The sequence below is a fragment of the Octopus bimaculoides genome, chromosome 4 (assembly GCF_001194135.2).
Source record: "Octopus bimaculoides isolate UCB-OBI-ISO-001 chromosome 4, ASM119413v2, whole genome shotgun sequence".
In the NCBI taxonomy this organism is placed as follows: Eukaryota; Metazoa; Mollusca; class Cephalopoda; order Octopoda; family Octopodidae; genus Octopus; species Octopus bimaculoides.
The window spans coordinates 1,199,348-1,219,194 of NC_068984.1; the positions used below are offsets into that span (position 1 = coordinate 1,199,348).

General features: G+C 37.6%; 1 protein-coding gene across 4 annotated transcripts in view; it reads right to left on the minus strand.

Annotated features, from left to right (window-relative positions):
* Positions 1–8,263: 8,263 nt before the first annotated feature.
* The window catches only part of LOC106869038 (sorting nexin-14), a 147,039-nt gene continuing 135,455 nt past the window's right edge, over positions 8,264–19,847 (minus strand). For all 4 annotated transcript variants that reach the window (XM_052966848.1, XM_052966847.1, XM_052966846.1 and 1 more), the window contains 2 exons: positions 11,893–11,984; positions 8,264–8,843 (listed from right to left, as the gene is read on the minus strand). In XM_052966848.1, coding sequence (XP_052822808.1) covers positions 8,745–8,843; positions 11,893–11,984 — 191 coding nt within the window. In that variant the 3' untranslated portion in view covers positions 8,264–8,744. The remainder of the gene's footprint in view (positions 8,844–11,892; positions 11,985–19,847) is intronic.

Sequence of the window (19,847 nt, forward strand, 5' to 3'; positions counted from 1 at the left end):
GTGTGTGTGTGTGTGTGTGTGTGTGTGTGTGGAGAGAGAGAGCAAGAAAGTGAAGCACTGAAGAGGGTTGGTTTCAGTCTCAGTGTGTGCGTGTGTATCAGTATGTTTAAGCAAAGAGTGTGTGTGTGTGTATGTGTGTGTGTGTGTGTATGTGTGTGTGTGTGTATGTGTGTGTGTGTGTATGTGTGTGTATGTGTGTGTGTATGTGTGTGTATGTGTGTGTGTATGTGTGTGTGTGTGTATGTGTATGTGTGTGTGTATGTGTGTGTGTGTATGTGTGTGTGTGTGTATGTGTGTGAAGTCATTAAGCAAGTGTGAGACTGGCTTTGTATTTCAATCAGAGCCAATTAATTAGTAGATGTGTCTTCAGGTTTCGTGTGTTGGATTAGTGATTAGTGATCGGTGGGAGGGGGGAAGGGTAGTTCAGTTAAGTACAGTCTGACCCCCTCCCCCGCCCCATCAAGTCCTCGGCGGGGCGGGGACCCTTCTTTGTCTGAGTGGGAACTCTTTCATTTACAGACTTCGAACTAATGGCAGAACCAGATAATATGTCTGCGTGATGAGACAGAGAGAGAAAGAGAGACGAGGAGAGGAGGAGGGTTGAGAGGTGGGTGAACTAAGACTTACCTGACAGATGTGAATGTAATCAAGAATTTCTGTAAAGGTTGTAATAAAAGAACAAAAGGCCTATTAATAGTAAACCGGGCGAAGGTGAAGACGATGGTGCAGCGAAGAGTCTCAATATCTCGCTGTCGACATGTGTTGTTTGCAAGGATTTGTAATGAACAAGGAAAAAGTACTCAATACATGGTTTGGGGTATGAATATATTTCGACTGGGATGTATATGCTGTTACGAGTGAATAAATGTGAAGTAACAGCCTACCTTTCTCAGTCGTTAGACTGCGGCAATGCTGAGGCACCGCTTTGAAAAATTTTTAGCCGAATAAATCGAACCCAATACTTTTTATTTTCTTTTTTAAACCTGGGACTTATTCTGTCGGTCCCTTTTACTACCAAGTTACAGGGACGTAAACACACCAACGCCAGCTGTCAAGTGGTTGTGGAGGACAAACAGTTTCCGTCTACCAAATCCACACACAGGGCCTCAGGTTATAGTAGAAGACACTTGTCCAAGGTGCCACGCAGTGGGACGGAACACAGGACCATGTGGATGCTAAGCAAGCTTCTTACCACACAACCACTCTTTTTATTCTTTTGTACTTTTCAGTCGAAAGACAATGGCTATGCAGGGGCACCGCCAGTATGAACACCTTTCAATGGCAATTCTTTATGATTGGTTTTTGGTGAAGGTGGGAGTTCGATATTGCTACCCTCTTGAATTTCTTGCCTTGATATCGGTTCATCTGCGACAGCAGGAACTTAACTTGTTTCGTGGAAACATCTACCCTTGCTCCATGTAGATCTCTTAAATGTTCTGGCAAGATATTAAATAGCTGTGGACTTTGAGTACCAAATTATTGCAGTACATGGTCCACACTCTAGACGAGATGGGTGGGACCTTTGGAACAGTGCAGTGACGTCCAGTTCGAAGACTGGTATAACTTCCAATGTCATAAGTGAGTCACTGTATATCTCTCCCGTCCTTGCTCCAGCGAGTCGGGTTGTAACTCTTTCAGTCTCTCCCAAGAGCTCGGCTGTTCGTTTGATGCTATCTTCCTGGTATATATATATATATATATATATAACAATTAGAAAATGGAGGATAATATGCTGAACCCAACTACTTGCAGACGGTGTATCCCGTTGAATTCATTAATTTAATTCATAGCAAAAGTGACAAAAAAAGAAAGAAAAAGATTTCTTTTTCTTTCTTTTTTTTGTCACTTTTGCTATGAATTAAATTAATGAATTCAACGGGATACACCGTCTGCAAGTAGTTGGGTTCAGCATATTATCCTCCATTTTCTAATTGTTACACAAATTTTGGGTAAGACCTCCACTTTTACCCGCTCCCATTGATTGCACCTAGTATAGCACTAGTGTAGCAATAATTGGGTACCCTCCCAGCAGTAAACTGGATAGATACTATCCCTTAGTGGGTTGAACTCCCAACCCCTAACTCTCTCACGTTATATATATATATATATATATATATATACCTGGAATTGAATATATTTGTTGTCTTTCTTGTTTCAAATATTATGACTAGATCCATGGAGATATTTTCGATAAAATTTTTTGTCCGTTAGGCTCATACGTCAGCAGCCAAGTGGTGACTTGTTTGTTGCAGCCAAATTTTTGGCCGTTAGGTTTTCATGCTAGTAGCCACGAGTTTATTTCTTAAATGTGTGTGTGTTTTGTTTATTTAGTCATTGTAATGCGATATGAATATGGTTTCCATAATTTATCTTCTATTTTTGGTAGAGAGTTTTATAAAGAATATAAATATAAGCGCAGGCGTGGCTGTGTGGTTAGAAGCTTGCTGCCCAACAACATGGTTCTAGGTTCAGTCCTACTACGTGGCACCTTGAGCAAGTGTCTTCTACTATATCTTCGGGCCGACCAAAGCGCTGAGTGGATGTCGTAGGTGGAAACTGAAAGAAGCTCATCGTGTATATATATATATATATATATATATATATATATATATATATATCTTTGTGTGTCTGCATTTGTCCCACCACTACCACCATCGCTTGACAACCCATGTTGGTGTGTTTACGTCCCTGCAACTTAGCAGTTCGGCAAAAGAGAACGATAGAATAAGTACTAGGCTCACAAAGAATAAGTCCTGTGGTCGATTAGCTCGGCTAAAGGCGGTGCTCCAGCATGTCAAATGCCTGAAACAAGTAAACAAATAAAAGAAAAGAATTATCTGCTAGTATTTCCGATCTAATTTTGATTTGTGTACCAGATATAATGCTTTGCAATAACTTCTTGTAAATGTAAGCCTACGGGGGAGTTTTGTGCTTATATGTCCAATGTAACAGCAGGAGTCCTGAAGTTTACAACTTTCAGTTTGTCAAATTTATAAATCACACTGGTCATTGTTTTCGGGTTTACCTAATTTTGATTTGTAGTGTCGGATATAGTGTTTTGCAACAGCTTCTTCTTGTTATTGTATATATAGTAAGCCTACGGGAGAGTTTCGTGCTAATATGTCCAATGTAACAGCAGGAGTCCTGAAGTTTACAACTTTCAGTTTTCCCTGTCAAATTTATCTCATCGGCTATTAAAATAGCTTCTTCTCATATTTACATGCTTGTGGTGTGTTATTAATGAGAAGTTTTCTCGTTTTTGTGTTTTTGCGGTATATTGAAGTTTAGGGTCGAATGGAATGCATTTTTGTTCCGTTTTTTTCTAAATACCAGTCCCCTTGATTGTCGACCTCGTTCTGCAAAAGTCATTTCTTTCGAAGTTACAATTCTCTTCTATTAAATATTGTCAAAAGTGTAAAATTGTTTTTAAAGGAGTAGAATTTCATTCGAGAACAGCTTTAGAGTAGCCAATCTTGTACGATGTTGGACTCTAGATGCAACGATAATTAAAAAAAAACATGAAAAGACGTTTCGATAATTCCTATATAATATAAATTTATAATTTTTGCTTTTCCACAACAGCCAGAAAAGAGATGTAAATGTCATCTTGAAACAGTTAAATGCCTTTTTTAAAAAGTACTGAAACAAGCGTTTCTCAATATCTTTTATATATTTTAAAATATATTCAAACATTCAATGATTTCAGAGGCAATGGGATGAAACTGCCAGCTGGAAGAGTTAACATACTAAGTTCATAGTAGTCGCATTTTAGAAACATTCAGTCAAAACATCTTTAGGTATTGAGTTCTAAAATTTGTCATTTGGTGAATCAACAATATATTGTGCGTGACTGAGTGTTTTTGTGTGTGTGTGTGTGTGTGTCCGCGGTAGTAGTAGTAGTAGTAGTAGTAGTAGTAGTAGTAGTAGTAGTAGTAGTAGTAGTAGTAGTAAAAAAAAGAGCGGGGCGATTAAATTAGATGAAAGCAAATCAACAACGAAGCAGCAAACAATGTGTTTTGGCAAGACAATATTGCAGGTAAATAAACTCTTGAAATCAGTGGTCAACTGATCAATTAACGGGGCAGATTACTGGTATCAGATATCTTGAAAATCCAAGCTTGTACCAAAGGAGTAATTGATTCATGGGACGCGATGTAACCATAGTATTACGGATGAACTGAATGGGTGGTTTTGGTTACTACGTTTCCATAACAGTTTTATTTGGAGCACGGCTTCATTATATAACTTGACATCTAACAATATGTAATATCATATAAGTTCGTGTTTTCATAAAGTGCCACTTCTTCGGATAATATCTTTGAATGTTTGTGTTGATGAGCCACCAAAAATTGTGACCTATGACAATTCAATGAAAAGATTACATAAATATATAGAAAGCTGAATTCGAGGAATTTAGAAATGATAAGAGTGTATATTTACGCCAGCAACCATTCATAGCGATTAATTTCACATGTAAGACAGATTCATTGTATGTATTCTTCGAGTGAGGAGTGATCAGAATATTAGTTCCTTAAATCAGAAATTAATTACAGTGAAAGAATTATTTCTTACCTTAGACGAGGGTCAATTACACGATTTAGCAATCTTTATTAATGAAAATCACCTGTGGGTTTTCAAACTAACATGAAACCAGAAAAACTGGTATCAAAGAAAATATTAGTCTATCACTAGAATATTAAACTGGGGGGTGGGGGACAGTGTTTCAGTGTTTTAATGGGTGTGGAGATTATTCTTGTTTGTATATATTAAACAGCAGTATGATGACACACGTGAAGATGCAGGCAGATGCTCGGAGAAAGATTAAGTTAGAAATTAGTTTTTTTTTCGTATTAATATTTTTTAAAGTATTTAAATTTGTCTAAATGGGAGACGGAAAATTCATCGACGATAGGATAAACTTGGAGAAAATAAACAGTTCTTAGTATTTGAAGAAAAATGAGGTGTAACGTTAAACAAATTCTTACAGATATTTAATTCGGACAAGAAATGCGATTATATTTTTTTATATAGATATTTCCTTGAAGATAATATCAGTTCGGGCGAGGCAAGTGAAGGTCTGGCTATAATACAAACTGGATCAAAGGTCATTTTAAAAGATATTCACTCCAAGTAGTTTAATTAGATTTCAAAGTAAAATTAAACATTCAGAATCGAGAAAGTAATTCCTTAATGAGATTAGTAATACTATTATAAATCTATTAATTTTAACTTACCAACCTAGTTGTTGATTATTATAAATGCAGATGCAGATACATACATTCACAGTCACACAGTGATTACTAATGCTGGGTAGTTTAGTAACGATATAATCTACAAATTGTTATAACATTAAGTATAAACAGGCGATAAATTTTCACCTAAGTGCAACTGGGCCACAGGGTACGATCAGTGAACAGGTTTATTATATAGGAAAGTTCTATGGATGGAGTGCGGCCATCTTACTCTTAGGTCATTAAATTTGTCGATAAGGTTTATTTTTTCCACACTGCGAAATCTCGAAGATTTCCATTCAAAAAAGGGTACCACTAACGATGTAAGGTTTGACATATCTGATAATGTTCTGAGAGATTTTGTAATCAGTGAGCAGTTTCTTCAATTTCCATACTTTAGCTGTCAGTGAGGTTGAATAAACATTATCTTCCCACCTAAAGGAATGTAAATGGATGCATAATCTAGATTTAAAGCTATTTTCAGAAGCACCTATGTTTATAAAGATCTGATTTTTAGTTGTAACAAAGCATTTATACATAACAGTTTTAGTTAAACATCTATTACTTCGTGGACATTCATTTTATCTTCTACAGTTGCACAATTACTTAATTCTTGATAGTATATTAATATGGGCTAAATTATCAGTATTTTTAACACGTCTGTGGCTGTTATTATTAGCATAGCTTAAGTTAACAGTAATAAGTACCGTATTGATAGGAGGTGGGTTCGTAGTCAAATTTTCACAAATATGATTAACACTAGCATAAATTACATTATTGTTGTGGTTACTATTAACCTTACAGTTATTACTACTACTGTAATTATTAATGTAATCATTATGGTTATTATTATTGTTGTTGTTACTATAGCTACCAGCACGATTATTAGCATTATTATTTTCACCATTATCATTATTTTTACAATTACCATTGTTCTCAATATTGCTGTTATTATTATTACTCCTACGACGATGACTATCGCTATAACTGTTAGTGTTGTGGGTGCTTTTGCAAGGATGGAAATGATGCTCTTCCCTCTGGCAAATATAAGAAGCTTTAATAAACACTTTATAAAACTCTCTTATTTAACCACACCCAATTTAGCAAATAACATTGCTGCTATTAATCATCATAAGCTAAGTAAACTGTTTCTAGATAAGTACAACGAGGATACACATATGAATAGAGCCACTAATCACGTTAGTTTGAAAATCCACAAGTGACCTTATTGATAAAGATTGCTCGATTTTATAACTGAGCCACGTCTAAGGTAAGAAATAATTCTTTTTGATTAATTTCTGATTTAAGGAACTAATGTTCTGATCACTCCCCACTCGAAGAATTCATACAATGAATCTGTCTTACATGTGAAATTAATGGCTGTGAATGGTTGCTGGCTTCAATATACACTCCTACCATTTCTAAATTCCTCGAATTCAGCTTTCTATATATTTATGTAATCTTTTCACTGAATTGTCATAGGTCACAATTTTTGGTGGCTCATTAACACAAACATTTACAGCATTTCTTCAGACCGTAATGACCATTGGCCTGTGGCCTCTCTAGCAAGTGGCCCTCTCTAGAAAATGGAGGAGGAAAAGTCTTCATTACTCAAGTAGACTATTGCACCACATATCCCAGTCCTCCATCATTTCCCTCAGAAGGTTCAGCAGTTTGAGATCAGCCTTCAATACTTCATCGTACATATCATTTAACATCCATTGTCCATGGGTTTGTGACCAGAGCTGGCAACCTGGGGGCTGCACAAGATTCCAGTCTGCTTTGGCATGGCTTCTATGACCGGATGCCCTTCCTAACACCAACCACTCTACAGAGTGCTTTTACATGGCACCACAGGGGTACTTTTACATAGCACTGCACATGCACTTTTATGTTTTGCTACTCAGGTATGGCACTTTTACATAGAACCATCATGAGTGCTTTACACCACCTAAAGAATTGGCCTTAGCACTTCTACTGTGGAGTACAAGTCTTGAGTATGGCCAGGCACCAGGTAACTTGGTCCTTTGTCATCTGAAAGGTTCAGCATCCTGAGGTCATTCTTCAGTACTTCAAGTCATGTCTTTCAGGGTCTCCACTTCCATGTGTTCCATCCGCTTTAAGAGATCAGCACTTCTTTATGGAGCTGTCGACATCCATCCACATCACATGACCAAACCAGCACAGTCTTCTCTCTTGCACACAGCAACCAATTCCTCTTATGCCTAACTTTTCTCTCAGAACACTGGCACTCTGTTGAACTTGTACCCTTACATTGCACATCCAGTGGAGCATACTAGCCTCATTCCTTTCTAACCTTTGCATGTCTTCTGCATTCAGGGCCCACGTCTCACTACCATGTAGAATTGCTGTCCGTATGCATTCATCATACAATCTTCCTTTCAATCAGAGAAACCTTTCGTGGCCAAAAGAAGTAACAGCTCTCTGAATTTCCTCCATCTTATTATTATTCTAGCTATTACACTCTCCATACATCCCCCACCACCACTAATTCGGTCTCCTACATAGCAGAAGTTATCTACCATCTCTAATGAGTCACCAGGGCATCTGAGAGAATCATTTTCCTAAGTCTCTAAAGGCTTCATGGATCCTATGCATCTTCCACATATGGAAGCTATCATCTCTGATAACCTTTCAGTTAACCCATTGCATCTCTGGATACAATGGAGTTCCTGCCAACACCTTTTCTACAAATTGAACAGGGTCACCTATCTGAGGTGGGTAAGATTCTGTCAGTTTTCTTGCTTACTAGGACCTTAGTCTTTGCTAAGTTAACCTTAAAGCCCTTCAATACCAGGATTTTCTTCCACACCTGGAATTTTTCATCTAACTCTGATATGGAATCTAAAGTTTTTCTTGTTTTATGATAGATTAACAAGCAATTAGTGTAAGTCAGTAAAAATAGCTGGGTATATATTGTTACATATTATTATATCTGTGAATACATAAATATTAATGCATATATATTTAACATAGAAGAAGAAGACGAAGAAGAAGTGGTGACACCAATAAATATGATATATATCTTTATACAGTGGGAGAAACAGACAACATTTTTATAGAAATGAAAGTCTAAACAATAAAATGTTTGTTTGTTTTCGTTCATATTTGTCTATTGAATTAAAACTGAGAAAATATTTAACATGTACTAACATCAAAGATAGTTTATTTATCTGATTTTAGTTTATTTATCTGATTTCAAAGGAATTCAAATATTTCATTTAATGCCTTTTGTATTGTCTTCTATTATTTGCATCTGTGGCTGCTTTATTGTCTTTCGTCTTTTCTTTATTGTTGTTGTTTGTTGCTTGTTGCTTTGCAATTTATTTCTTAAAACTGTGGGAATGTTCAACTGTATTGTTTGTTAGTAAGTCATATCTTATCCTCCGGGAATAGAACAACATCCAACACAGCAATAATACTGTATTGTTTACATTCAACTGATGGCATCACAAACAAAGGAAAGTTCTAAAGTCTTATTTTCGAAATAGATTAACCATTAGAATTGTTAAGTCGAACATCTGGGCTGTAATTTTCTTTCAGTTCAGGAAACAACTCCACAATGATGATGTCAAGCAAGACATAACTTAACTGAAAGGAAAAAGAAACGAAAAAGAAAGAAAAGATATACATCAGTTATCTTAAAAATGATGAAGAAGGTATAGTTTGTTTTTTTTTAAATATCTATTTGTAGATCTTAAATGCCACCACCACCACTACCACCACCACCATCGTCATTGTTATTAGTAATCTGATAAGCACTTTTCTGCACTGATACCAATTAGGTTTATAAATGAATTACTTTTATAGTTCAGCATTTTCGATTCTACTTCATTCATTTGCATCTGTATCAATCCAAGGTAGTTCTTTCCCCACATGCATCATACGTTTCACGTGTACCTGGATGATGCAAAGAAGTTATCATTCCACTTCTATATCAATATCTTTGTTGACCATTTTTTTTAAAACCAATTAATTCTGTTAATATTTGTTTTCTCATAAAAAACCGAACATGTGCACCAACAACAATCACTGAATAACACATTTAAATAATTATTTCCAACAAATTCTCAAACACACTCTCTAGGCTTCTGATGTTAACTACACAATTCTACAGTTTCCCACATTCTCCCTCCTAAACTTCCACAACATTTCCACTAACTGTACAATACAGTTTCCACATTCTCAGTTCATAATCTTTTATTAATTTTGCTTTAATAGCTGATTGACTTGTTAAAAATAGCAGTCAACTCTCCTTGAAATTACATTTTACTGTCTTACAAAAAGGAAATACATTGAATAATGTAATCAAAGACATCTGAAGGGTCAGTCATGGCTGAAATGCTTTAAACCTTTTGACCCTAAGTTTCTGGGAGAGGGATGACCTGGGGATAAAAACACCAATGACAACTAGGATCATAGCCTCCATTATATTCCTCAAACTCCACCAATGAAATTCTCTCTTTTATGTATTTTGGGAAGAAAGCCCCAGGATGTTGGCACATATCGATTCCAACGGTCATCCAATTAGAAACTTTGCTTTGATTAGCTACAAAAAGGGGGACAAACTAAAGATAGAAGTTGAAGTGCTGGACCATGGCTATGTCACATCCTTAAACAAACACCTCAACACTCCCCCCTACCCTGCTGCTGCTCTCTCATGGTGTCTTCAGAAGCCAGTCCTCTGTACTCAGTTTTCTCATTGTTCATTAAATTAAACAAAACATGGAGGCTGACCAAATCACTTTTGGAGATAAAAAAAAAAATAGGCAACAGACATGGCTGGATGGTTAAGAAATTTGCTTTCTAATCACAGAGATTATGGGTTCAATCTCTCTGTGCAGCCTCTTGGCCAATTGCCTTCTACTATAATCCTGATTTGATAAATGAAAATTGCAGGAAGCTTGTTGCGCGTGTACACATCATCATCATCATTATCATCATCGTCATCATTTAATGTCCATTTTCCATGTTAGCATGGTTTAGATGGTTTGACCAGAGCTGGGAAAGCTGGTGAACTACACCAGGCTCCAGTCTGTTTTGGCTTGGTTTCTACGACTAGATACCCTTCCTACTGCCAACCGTTATACAGTGTAGACTGGGTGCCTTTTCACATTTCAGTGGCACGGGTGCCTCTTACAGATCACTAGCAGAGGTGCCTTTTACGTGTCACTGGCAGAGGTGCCTTTTACATGTCACCAGCACTGGCCATGGCTACAATTTCACTTGGCATGTCTTCTCAAGCACAGCAAATCACCAGAAGTCTTCATCACTTGTCATCGCCTCCTACACATATATAAGCATATATACATTTACACACTCAACACACATACACACACACATATATATAAGTATATACATATGTGTATATGTGTGGGAGTGTGTGTGTGCATGAATATTGATATTCTACACCTGACAATGATGATGATGATGATGACATTCCTTGATGACACTATGACCAATCACTCTGAGCTTTCGAATACTTGTGGAATACAAAATAAGAAAGAAAAGCCTGGCTGGTAAAACAAGTAAAGATTGGTGACAGGAAGAGCACCCATATTTGTGAAACAAGTAAGGTTTGCCTTATGTAGTTCTATCAACTCCCCTAAGATATTACTGCTAGTTTGCTGGACTGTGCAGCAGTCCCACATCATAATGCAAGAAAGAAATGAACCTCAAGTGAAAATAAACAAAAACATGGACGGTTGGGAAGAATGAATTATCCTGACTCCCCTCACAGAAATTAAACATGTTTAGTAAGATAAATACATTGAGTTAATTAAGAATGAATTCATGGTTCAGTTTCAGACTGAATCAGTTACCCTGTTACCTAAGCTGGCTTCATTAATTTTAATCAATTCAACCAGAAATATTTTTATTCCTTGGAAATTCCAACAACTCTTCCGGTACATATCAATCAAGACCTGCATATGAGCATGTGCAATGTTCTGCAACCAGTATGCAAAACCTAAATTAAATTGCAAGCAAAAACTGAATACATTTGTTAAGAACAGGTCCAAGGTGTATAAACTCAGGGCAACAGATACACACATTTAGTGCACTGCTAACTGTTTGTGACTATTCAAGATTAGAAATAATATGCAAATTTCAATAACCTTTGAGACGTACACCATAATTATGAGGATATTTTCGGATTTATATGCACTCAGAATGCAAAGCCTTTCTTTGTCACTGGGGAAATTTCGCACACAGAAATGGTTTGATGCACATAAAGCACAACATAAGGAAAGAGAGTTATGACTGAGTTAATTGAGTTATGTCAGTAATATTTCATACATCAATGAAATAAGATTCTCATTAAATAAGTCACTGCTTCATCCACCACACAATTACCTCTCTCCTCTGCAACAATAAATGATGTGAGTGGTTATCATTGACAGGTGTTAATCTAATAAAAAGGTAACAATTTTTCAGCAAGGAATCCTCTCTTGTCAACTGAAAAGGCCACACACACTGAATGAAGAGAGGATCACTTCCAACGCAATATAAGAGATGACCGGGGGTCAAGTGAAAACTGAATAAGAGATGACCGGGGGTCAAGTGAAAACTGAACTGTGTTTACGTGCTTACAGGCAACAAACTTGCAGCACACAACATTTAGCATTTAAAGAAATGTTACCTGTTTGTTGAGTTTTGGTAGTTGCAACAAGTCAAGAATTAACTTGGTTCCTTCGTGATGGTTTTGCTCACCGATTGCAAACACAAGCAGACCTGAAAGGAGAATCAAACATTTTAATCATTCACACAGAATCCATCAGAACATCAGTTTGGAAAAACAAAAACAAACAAAGCAAGATGGCAGAATCATTAAAATGCCAGGCAGAACACTTAGTGGCATCTGTTTTTATGTTCTGAGTTCAAATTCTCCCTTTGCCAGCTAATCTATCATCAAATTATATACATGGAGTAATTCAGGTGTAAATTGTCCTTAGTCTGACTTGTAGTACTCATGTGGTACTCATGTACCACAGGTCAGTGAAACAGTACCCGTCACAATACCATCCCATGTTGCCTTCCTTTCTTCAAACTTGACTTCAAGAAATTTCCAACTTTTAGAAAAGTTTTCAAAGATCTTGGAAATTCATATTTCATTAAACTCTTTCATTTGCGTGAAGAAGGTGTTTTAGGAATTAATGAATTAGGTTTCATTGAAAGGAGATTAATGGGTTGCATGAAATATTAGCTGTGAACATATAGATATATATACAAATGCACACACACACACACACACACACACACACACACACATATAAACATAAACAGAGAGAGAGATTTTTGATTCTAGAAGACAGTGTCTATGAAGCATTATCTTTTATGTAATTAATAAAAATGAATATATTGAGAAACCATGGTGTTTATTAAGTTTTCAATTGAAGCTGGCTGCTTAAAGGATTATCTACACACACACACACACACACACGCGCGCACGCACAGATATATGCATGTGTAGCTGTAAAATGACGACAGAACTGTGTGTTTACACAGAAGCATGAAGAGTAGATGCATATTGGAATCTATTTAAACACACTGATAACGATTTTTATGGAGACCATGAAGATTTAACTAATGAAGATAAATGGAATTTAAAGAAGACTTTTAAAAACAGACTGTGAAATGATTTTTTGGCTTGTTTTTGTTTTGAATTCTATCTTTTCCCATTAGTTCGATTTTCAGTTTTACCTTGGTACTTTAGAAAATTTCCCAAGAGAAAGCTTGGTTTTTAGTGACAGGAATGAATTCTTTATTGAATTTCAGAAGCTATTGAATTTATTGAATGTGTAAGAATTTAATTCCTCTATCCCAAAGGCTTAAATCTTATTAAACAGCACTTCACTTACTTATACCTAATTAATCATCATCAGATTTGTGAATGAGCCAGTGGCCAGGTGAGGGAGACAACGAGAGGTGGACAATCATGCAGAAAGATACAATAAGAATAAAATATCAAAGTTGCTTCTTTAATAACTTTTGGAAAAAAAACTTTAACAGAAACTCTCCAAACCTTTACCCAATCAGCCACCACCTCACCAAATATTCATGAAAATCTTCAGTAATTCCCTGGATGACCTTCATTGATAAATCAAAGATGGCAGAAGAGGTAAGTATGGGAGATGAGGAAAACGGAAGCGGAGTTGTGTTGTAGGCACAGTCTATCTAATATAAGGCTTAGCCATGCTAACCTTCCTGGCCATGTTGACAGCAATGGCCGTGCTCATTACACAGGCTGGTCACACAAAGCTCGCTGACCAGGCCAGCTGGCTGGCTTTCTGTCCTTCTCTTACAGCAAAATAACAATAACAAGACACACGTCTGTTACTTTGATTGGAATTTATCCAATGTCAATTGTGTCATAGAACTAAGAGAAAAACAGGCAAAGAAGATGAAGTGAGATGATTTTGGAAGAAACAGAGCAGGAAATCAGGGATTTGGCGGCAACAGCAACAAAACTCACACACAGAATATATTCAATATGAAGACGACGGAATTATTGAGTGATTATTGGATTAACAAAGCATTACAAACGATAACTAATTAGGTGTGACCCACCTGGGACAGTTTCGAAGAGTTTTAAAGAGTGGCCATGGATGGCTAGGGGTGGTGAGGGTGAGTACAGGATACAGGAAATATAAATGAATTTGATAAAAATACACTGAACAACAATTTATTTGACACAAGGACAGCAAAAAGCAGAAACATCACAATACAACCAAGGGTGCTGCTATGTTACTGCTGACCTGCTAGACATAACAGCCAAATCTCCATAAAATCACACCCTTCAATATAATTCTTTATATATATACATAAAACAATTGGGGTCATGGCTGGAATGCCTTTGATCACAGGTCTGTTCAATGTGGTTGGACCTGGGGCTAAACAAAACTCAGTGAACATACGGGGAGGTACCCAAAAGAAACTGGAATGAAGGTGGTGAGCTGGCAGAAACGTTAGCACGCCGGCCGAAATGCTTAGCGGTATTTCGTCTGTCCTTACGTTCTGAGTTCAAATTCGATCGAGGTCGACTTTGCCTTTCATCCTTTAGGGGTCAACTTAATCCGTTTGTCTGTCCTTGTTTGTCCCCTCTATGTTTAGCCCCTTGTGGGCAATAAAGAAATAAGAAACTGGAATTTTGCAATATTATTTCATTCACTTAGTTTTACCTTTTTTTATACTTTAATTGCCTTCAAAGTCTTCTCCATTTGAAGGAATCGGTCCAGGTGCGTTTTTCACTGTTCAAAAAGTGATGCCGTTTAAGGCTTCTGTCATTTTTCTTCATCGCTTCCACATCTGTAAAACGTTTTCCGTTAAGGACTTTTTTCATTCGGGGGAATAAAATATATCACAGGGAACAAGGTGGATAAGTGGGGGGTCATGCCCTTTTTAGTTGAAAACTGTCAGGGTGATATGTGCAGGCGCATTGTTGTGATGAAACCACCACCCTCCTCTTTGCCACAGGTTGGGGCATTTTCATTTCACCGCATTTCACAAATGCTTCAGAACTGCCAAGTAAAATGTCTGGTTAACAGTTTGACCAGGAGGAACAAATTCTATGTGAACAATTCCTTTCACATCAATAAAACAAAAGATGCTTCGTCTTGACATTGGACTTCACTTGGCACTCTTTTTTTGTGGGGCGTGGTGACATCAAATGCTTCCGTTGACTTGACTGCTGTTTCATTTCCGGGTCGTAGCCATAGCAACCAGCTTTTGTTTCTAGTGATGACCTTCGAATAAAAGGTCTGCATCAACTTCCAGCTGCTCTTTCAGTTCCCGACATGCATTCAGTCATGCTTTGATCTGCCATGAGCAGGCAAGGCACAAGTTTTGCTGCAAACTCTTTTCATTTGCAATTCCTCATTCAATATTCATTGGCAGGAGCTCCAGGACACACCAGTCATATCAACAAGTTCATCAACTGTTTGGTCCTCCAAGATCAGTTCATGAATTTTTGTGATGTTTTCATTCATTCAAGAGGTTGACAGTCACTGTGAACAAGGTTGGTCTTAAAGTGACAAGTGACCATTCCTAAAGCATGGAAACCACTCATAAACTTGTGTTTTGCTCATGGCAGTGTCCTTGTGAACTGTTTGAAGCATGACAACAGTTTCAGCTGCTGTTTTCCCCAGCAGGAAACAGAATTTCATGGAAGTTCACTGCTCCTTCATTTCAACCATCACAAAAAAATCAATGAACAAAAGAGAAGCACTGCAAAACAAAGACACACCACGTGACAGTACAACTCCACACGATGATGCCAGTCAGCAAACTGATGCCTGAGGGTCGCATCAAGTAGCTTCTAGCAGCAGCAGAAGCCTGAACTACAATAGGCTTGTCTCACAGAAAACATTTCCAGTTACTTTTGGGTACCCCCTCACAGGTACTCAAATATATATATATATATATATATATATATATATATATATATATATATATATATATATATATATATGTATAGATAACATCATCCACATTTAATGTGCTGAAGGATGACCTCACATCTCTGAGCCTTTCAGAAGAGATGACAAAGGACCAAGATATCTGGTACCTTGCTGTTCTCAAGAAGACCCACCCTCCACAGTAGAAGTGTTATGGCCACTCCCCCTGATGAAGAGTATTGGCCAGTAAGACCCCTGTGCTGGTGCCACATAAAAAGCACTTGTGTGCCAGTGTCACATAAGAGCACTCATGCCAGTGTCACATTAAGAACACCTAATACAGTGTATAAAGTGGTTGGCTTTAGGAAGGGCACCCAACTGTAGAAACGAGGCCAAATCAGATTTGGACCCTGATGCAGCTCTCCAACTTGCCAGCTCTGGTAAAAACCATCCAACCCATGACAGCATGGAAAACAGATGTTAAAGGTGATGATAATGTTATTCCTTGTTGGCATAGGTTGAATGATCTGACAAGGATCCAATGAGTTGAGGACTGCATTCTACTCCATCTGTCTGTTGTGGCACGATTTCTACGGCTGGATGCCCTTCCTAATGCCAACCACTTTCCAGTACGTAATGGGTAATTTGTTTCCTATCACCAGCACCAGTGAGGTCACCGAGAAACTTGAAAGACAAAGGAAAGGAAAAGGAATGCATTTGGGAGATGGCAAAGTGGTAGCTTTATGCCAGATATTGAGGGTCTTAAATATGATCGAGGGACAAGCATAGGTGTCTTGATACAAAGGAGATACATGGATACCCCCCACACTGTGTGAGGGTGGATGGGAGTAGCTGTGATGGAGATAAAGATGGTGGCTGTCTATAGTCTCCCTTTTACTCATTGTCAACGTACAAGAAGCTGAGTAGAAAAGATGAGATATCAACAGAGGAGACAAACAGAAGGAACTGGAGGCTGGACGAAAAGCTAATGAGCATTTTGTCCAACAGGCTGATGATAATGCCAGCTTTTGCTGTCTTAATAATAATGAATAATAATAATAATAATAATAAAATACAAAGACCTGGAAATAGAGGTAACTCGAATGTGGAGTCTAAAAACAGAAACAATTCCTATGATAGTAGGTATAATACCTTAGGTATAATAAAAAAATATTCAGACAAATACATAAAAAAAAACACCAGGACTTACAAATATATATAACATACAGAAAATTGCACTACTGGGTACTGCACACATCCTACGCAAAACACTTTCAATACAGTAACCATAAGAGCACCACAGCAAACCACAGCACATACCCAAGGCACACAGAGCTGCGCTCAGTAGTGTAGTGAAAGCATGTTATAAAAATAAAACTACTGAACAATAATAATAATAATAATAATGATGATGACCATGATGATGATATATTCTTTAATTTACCACCAGGGCAATGCATAAGGGGGATGATGTGTGTGGAAGTTAACATAGAAAAGAATGATCTAAACAAGAGAAATTTCGTAAATGGTGCACAGAATAAGCAAAATCTATCAATAATAATAATTTTTCCTAATCTTGCTACAAGTTTAATAAGCTTGGGGGAGAGGGGTGTAAGTCAATTACATTGACCCCAGGACTTGACCGGTACTTTTTATTTCGTCGACCCTCAAAGTATAAAAGGCAAAGTTGACCTTGAAATCAGAATTTAAATTGTTGAAAGAAATGCCACAAAGCATCTTGACCCGTCCAGTAATGAATCTTCCCACCACTTTAGATGATGATGATGATGATGACAATAATGATGATGATAATGATGATATAGGTTTGTTGTTGATAATGATTTTCCAGACAATGTAAAGAGAATGATGGGAGGAGGAGTTTGTAGCAAGAAAATGTTAAAGGTGAGGCTGCACGATGTAAAGGCTAGCATAAGAAGGGACACACACATATCGTAGCCTGGGAAAAGGGGACACACATTGGGGGGGGGGGGAAGAGGTGCTGCACAACAGGCCCAGGGTGTAGAATATCCTATCACTGGCTCAAAGCTACTGTGACCATGGCCTTCACTGGCCCGCTGACACAGCTGAAGTTTGAACCCCTAACATCAAAGCAGAATTCCTTTTATCTCAAGAATTCTATCTGGTATTATAACCCTAACCCCACTGACACACATAGAAATGAGTGAAATATTTGGGGAAAACAATATAATTACATAAAGATAAAGAAGTGAAACAATGATTAAATAGAAAATTAGATTAAAGAGAGAGACTATCACTCAATATTCTTTGGTGAAACAACAACAAATGAAGTTAACTCTTCATACATACATACATACATACATACATACATACATACATACATACATATACACACACACAGATATGACGGCTATTGATGGAGGCTATTGTTTTATCTCTAATGATATGTCCAATATCTGTGTGGTGGAAATAATCCTATTAGATGTGAGTGTCGCCAATGTCAACTTTTCAGCTCTAAAAGCATTAGATTACTATCAGGAAACTGGAAAAGTAGTTTAGTTAACCTCTATCAAGCTATCTATCTATCTATCTATCTCTCTCTCTCTCTCATATATATATATATATATATATACACACACACACACACACAGATATACATATATATATATACACACACGCACACACACACATACAAGGTGCAGTGAATAAATTGTTGTCTAAAGTATGCAAAAATGAAAATAACACTGACATCTCATTTTAACAGATATATTTTACCAAAATTACATAAAATTATCTTGAAGTACTAAAGAGTAAATTTATTCAATAAAATTGCCATTGGCTTCCACCATGGTCTCCAGACGACTTTGGAATCTCCTGCAGCTCTTCTCGACGGTCTCCTTGTTTAAGTTGGTGAATGCTGCCATAATCCTTGCCTTCAGTTCATCTTTGGTGTTGCAAGGAGTTTTGTTGGTCTCTCAGTCAAATGCGCCCCACACATAATAATCAAGGGGACTGCAGTCTTGGAAGATGTTAGGGGTGATGTGGTCGCAGAAATTGTCTGACAGCCATGACTGAGTTCTCCTGCTTGTGTAACATGGTACAGAGTCCTGTTGCCAGACATAGGGTCTTCCAGCAGCCACTTTCTTGACCCAGGGCAGCATTACCTCCTCCAGGCACTTGATGTAGGCCTCTGTGTTGAGCCTAAGTCCATGTGGGAAGATGAATGGAGGCATAACATCACAATCACTGGTGATCACTCCAAACACCAAATTGGTTATTCTGTGGGTTCACCATCTGATCCTGGCAGAAATTTTCTCGTCTGAGAAAAACCAAAGCATGTTCAGTTGGAGGGGATGCTTGAATTTGTTCAAAAGCTTCATAGTGTGGTCTTTCCTCTTGTCTTTGATAGCTTGGAGTAAAAATTGGCCCTTTCTCATCTTGTATGAGGAATACTGAATGTCTTCATGCACCACCTGCCTGATAAGAAACTCGGACACTTCCATGTCAATCATGGCCTGGATCTCACAAACAAATTCAAGAATTCTTTTTTAATCAGAACGATCAGAGTGAGTTTTCCAAGCTGCCATACCTTTGTAATCACCATTAAACTCCTCTAACTCTTTCCAAATTCTCTGCACTGTTCTCAGATTGACACTCAAACACTCTCAAATGTTTATATTGAAGCTTCTGGCATGAATGCCAAGCAGCACATCATGTCACTCCCAAATTTCTGGTAGAGTGAGTTGCGTCATGGTGCTGTTTTTCTCACAGACAGTGCCCAACTGACCCTACTATACTGTATAGTTGACATAATCAAAAATAAACAATGCGCATGCTCAAAATTAAAAATATTAAATGGCAACAATTTACCCGTCATACCTTGTGTGTGTGTGTGTGTGTGTGTGTATATATATATATATATATATATCATCATCATCATCATCGTTTAACGTCTGCTTTCCATGCTAGCATGGGTTGGACGATTTGACTGAGGATTGGCAAACCAGGTGGCTACACCAGGCTCCAATCTGATTTGGCAGAGTTTCTACAGCTGGATGCCCTTCCTAACGCCAACCACTCAGAGAGTGTAGTGGGTGCTTTTACATGCCACTGGCACGAAGGCCAGTCAGGTGGTACTGGCAACGACCACGCTCGAAATGGTGTATTTTATGTGCCACCCGCACAAGAGCCAGTCCAGGGGCACTGGCAACGATCTCGATTC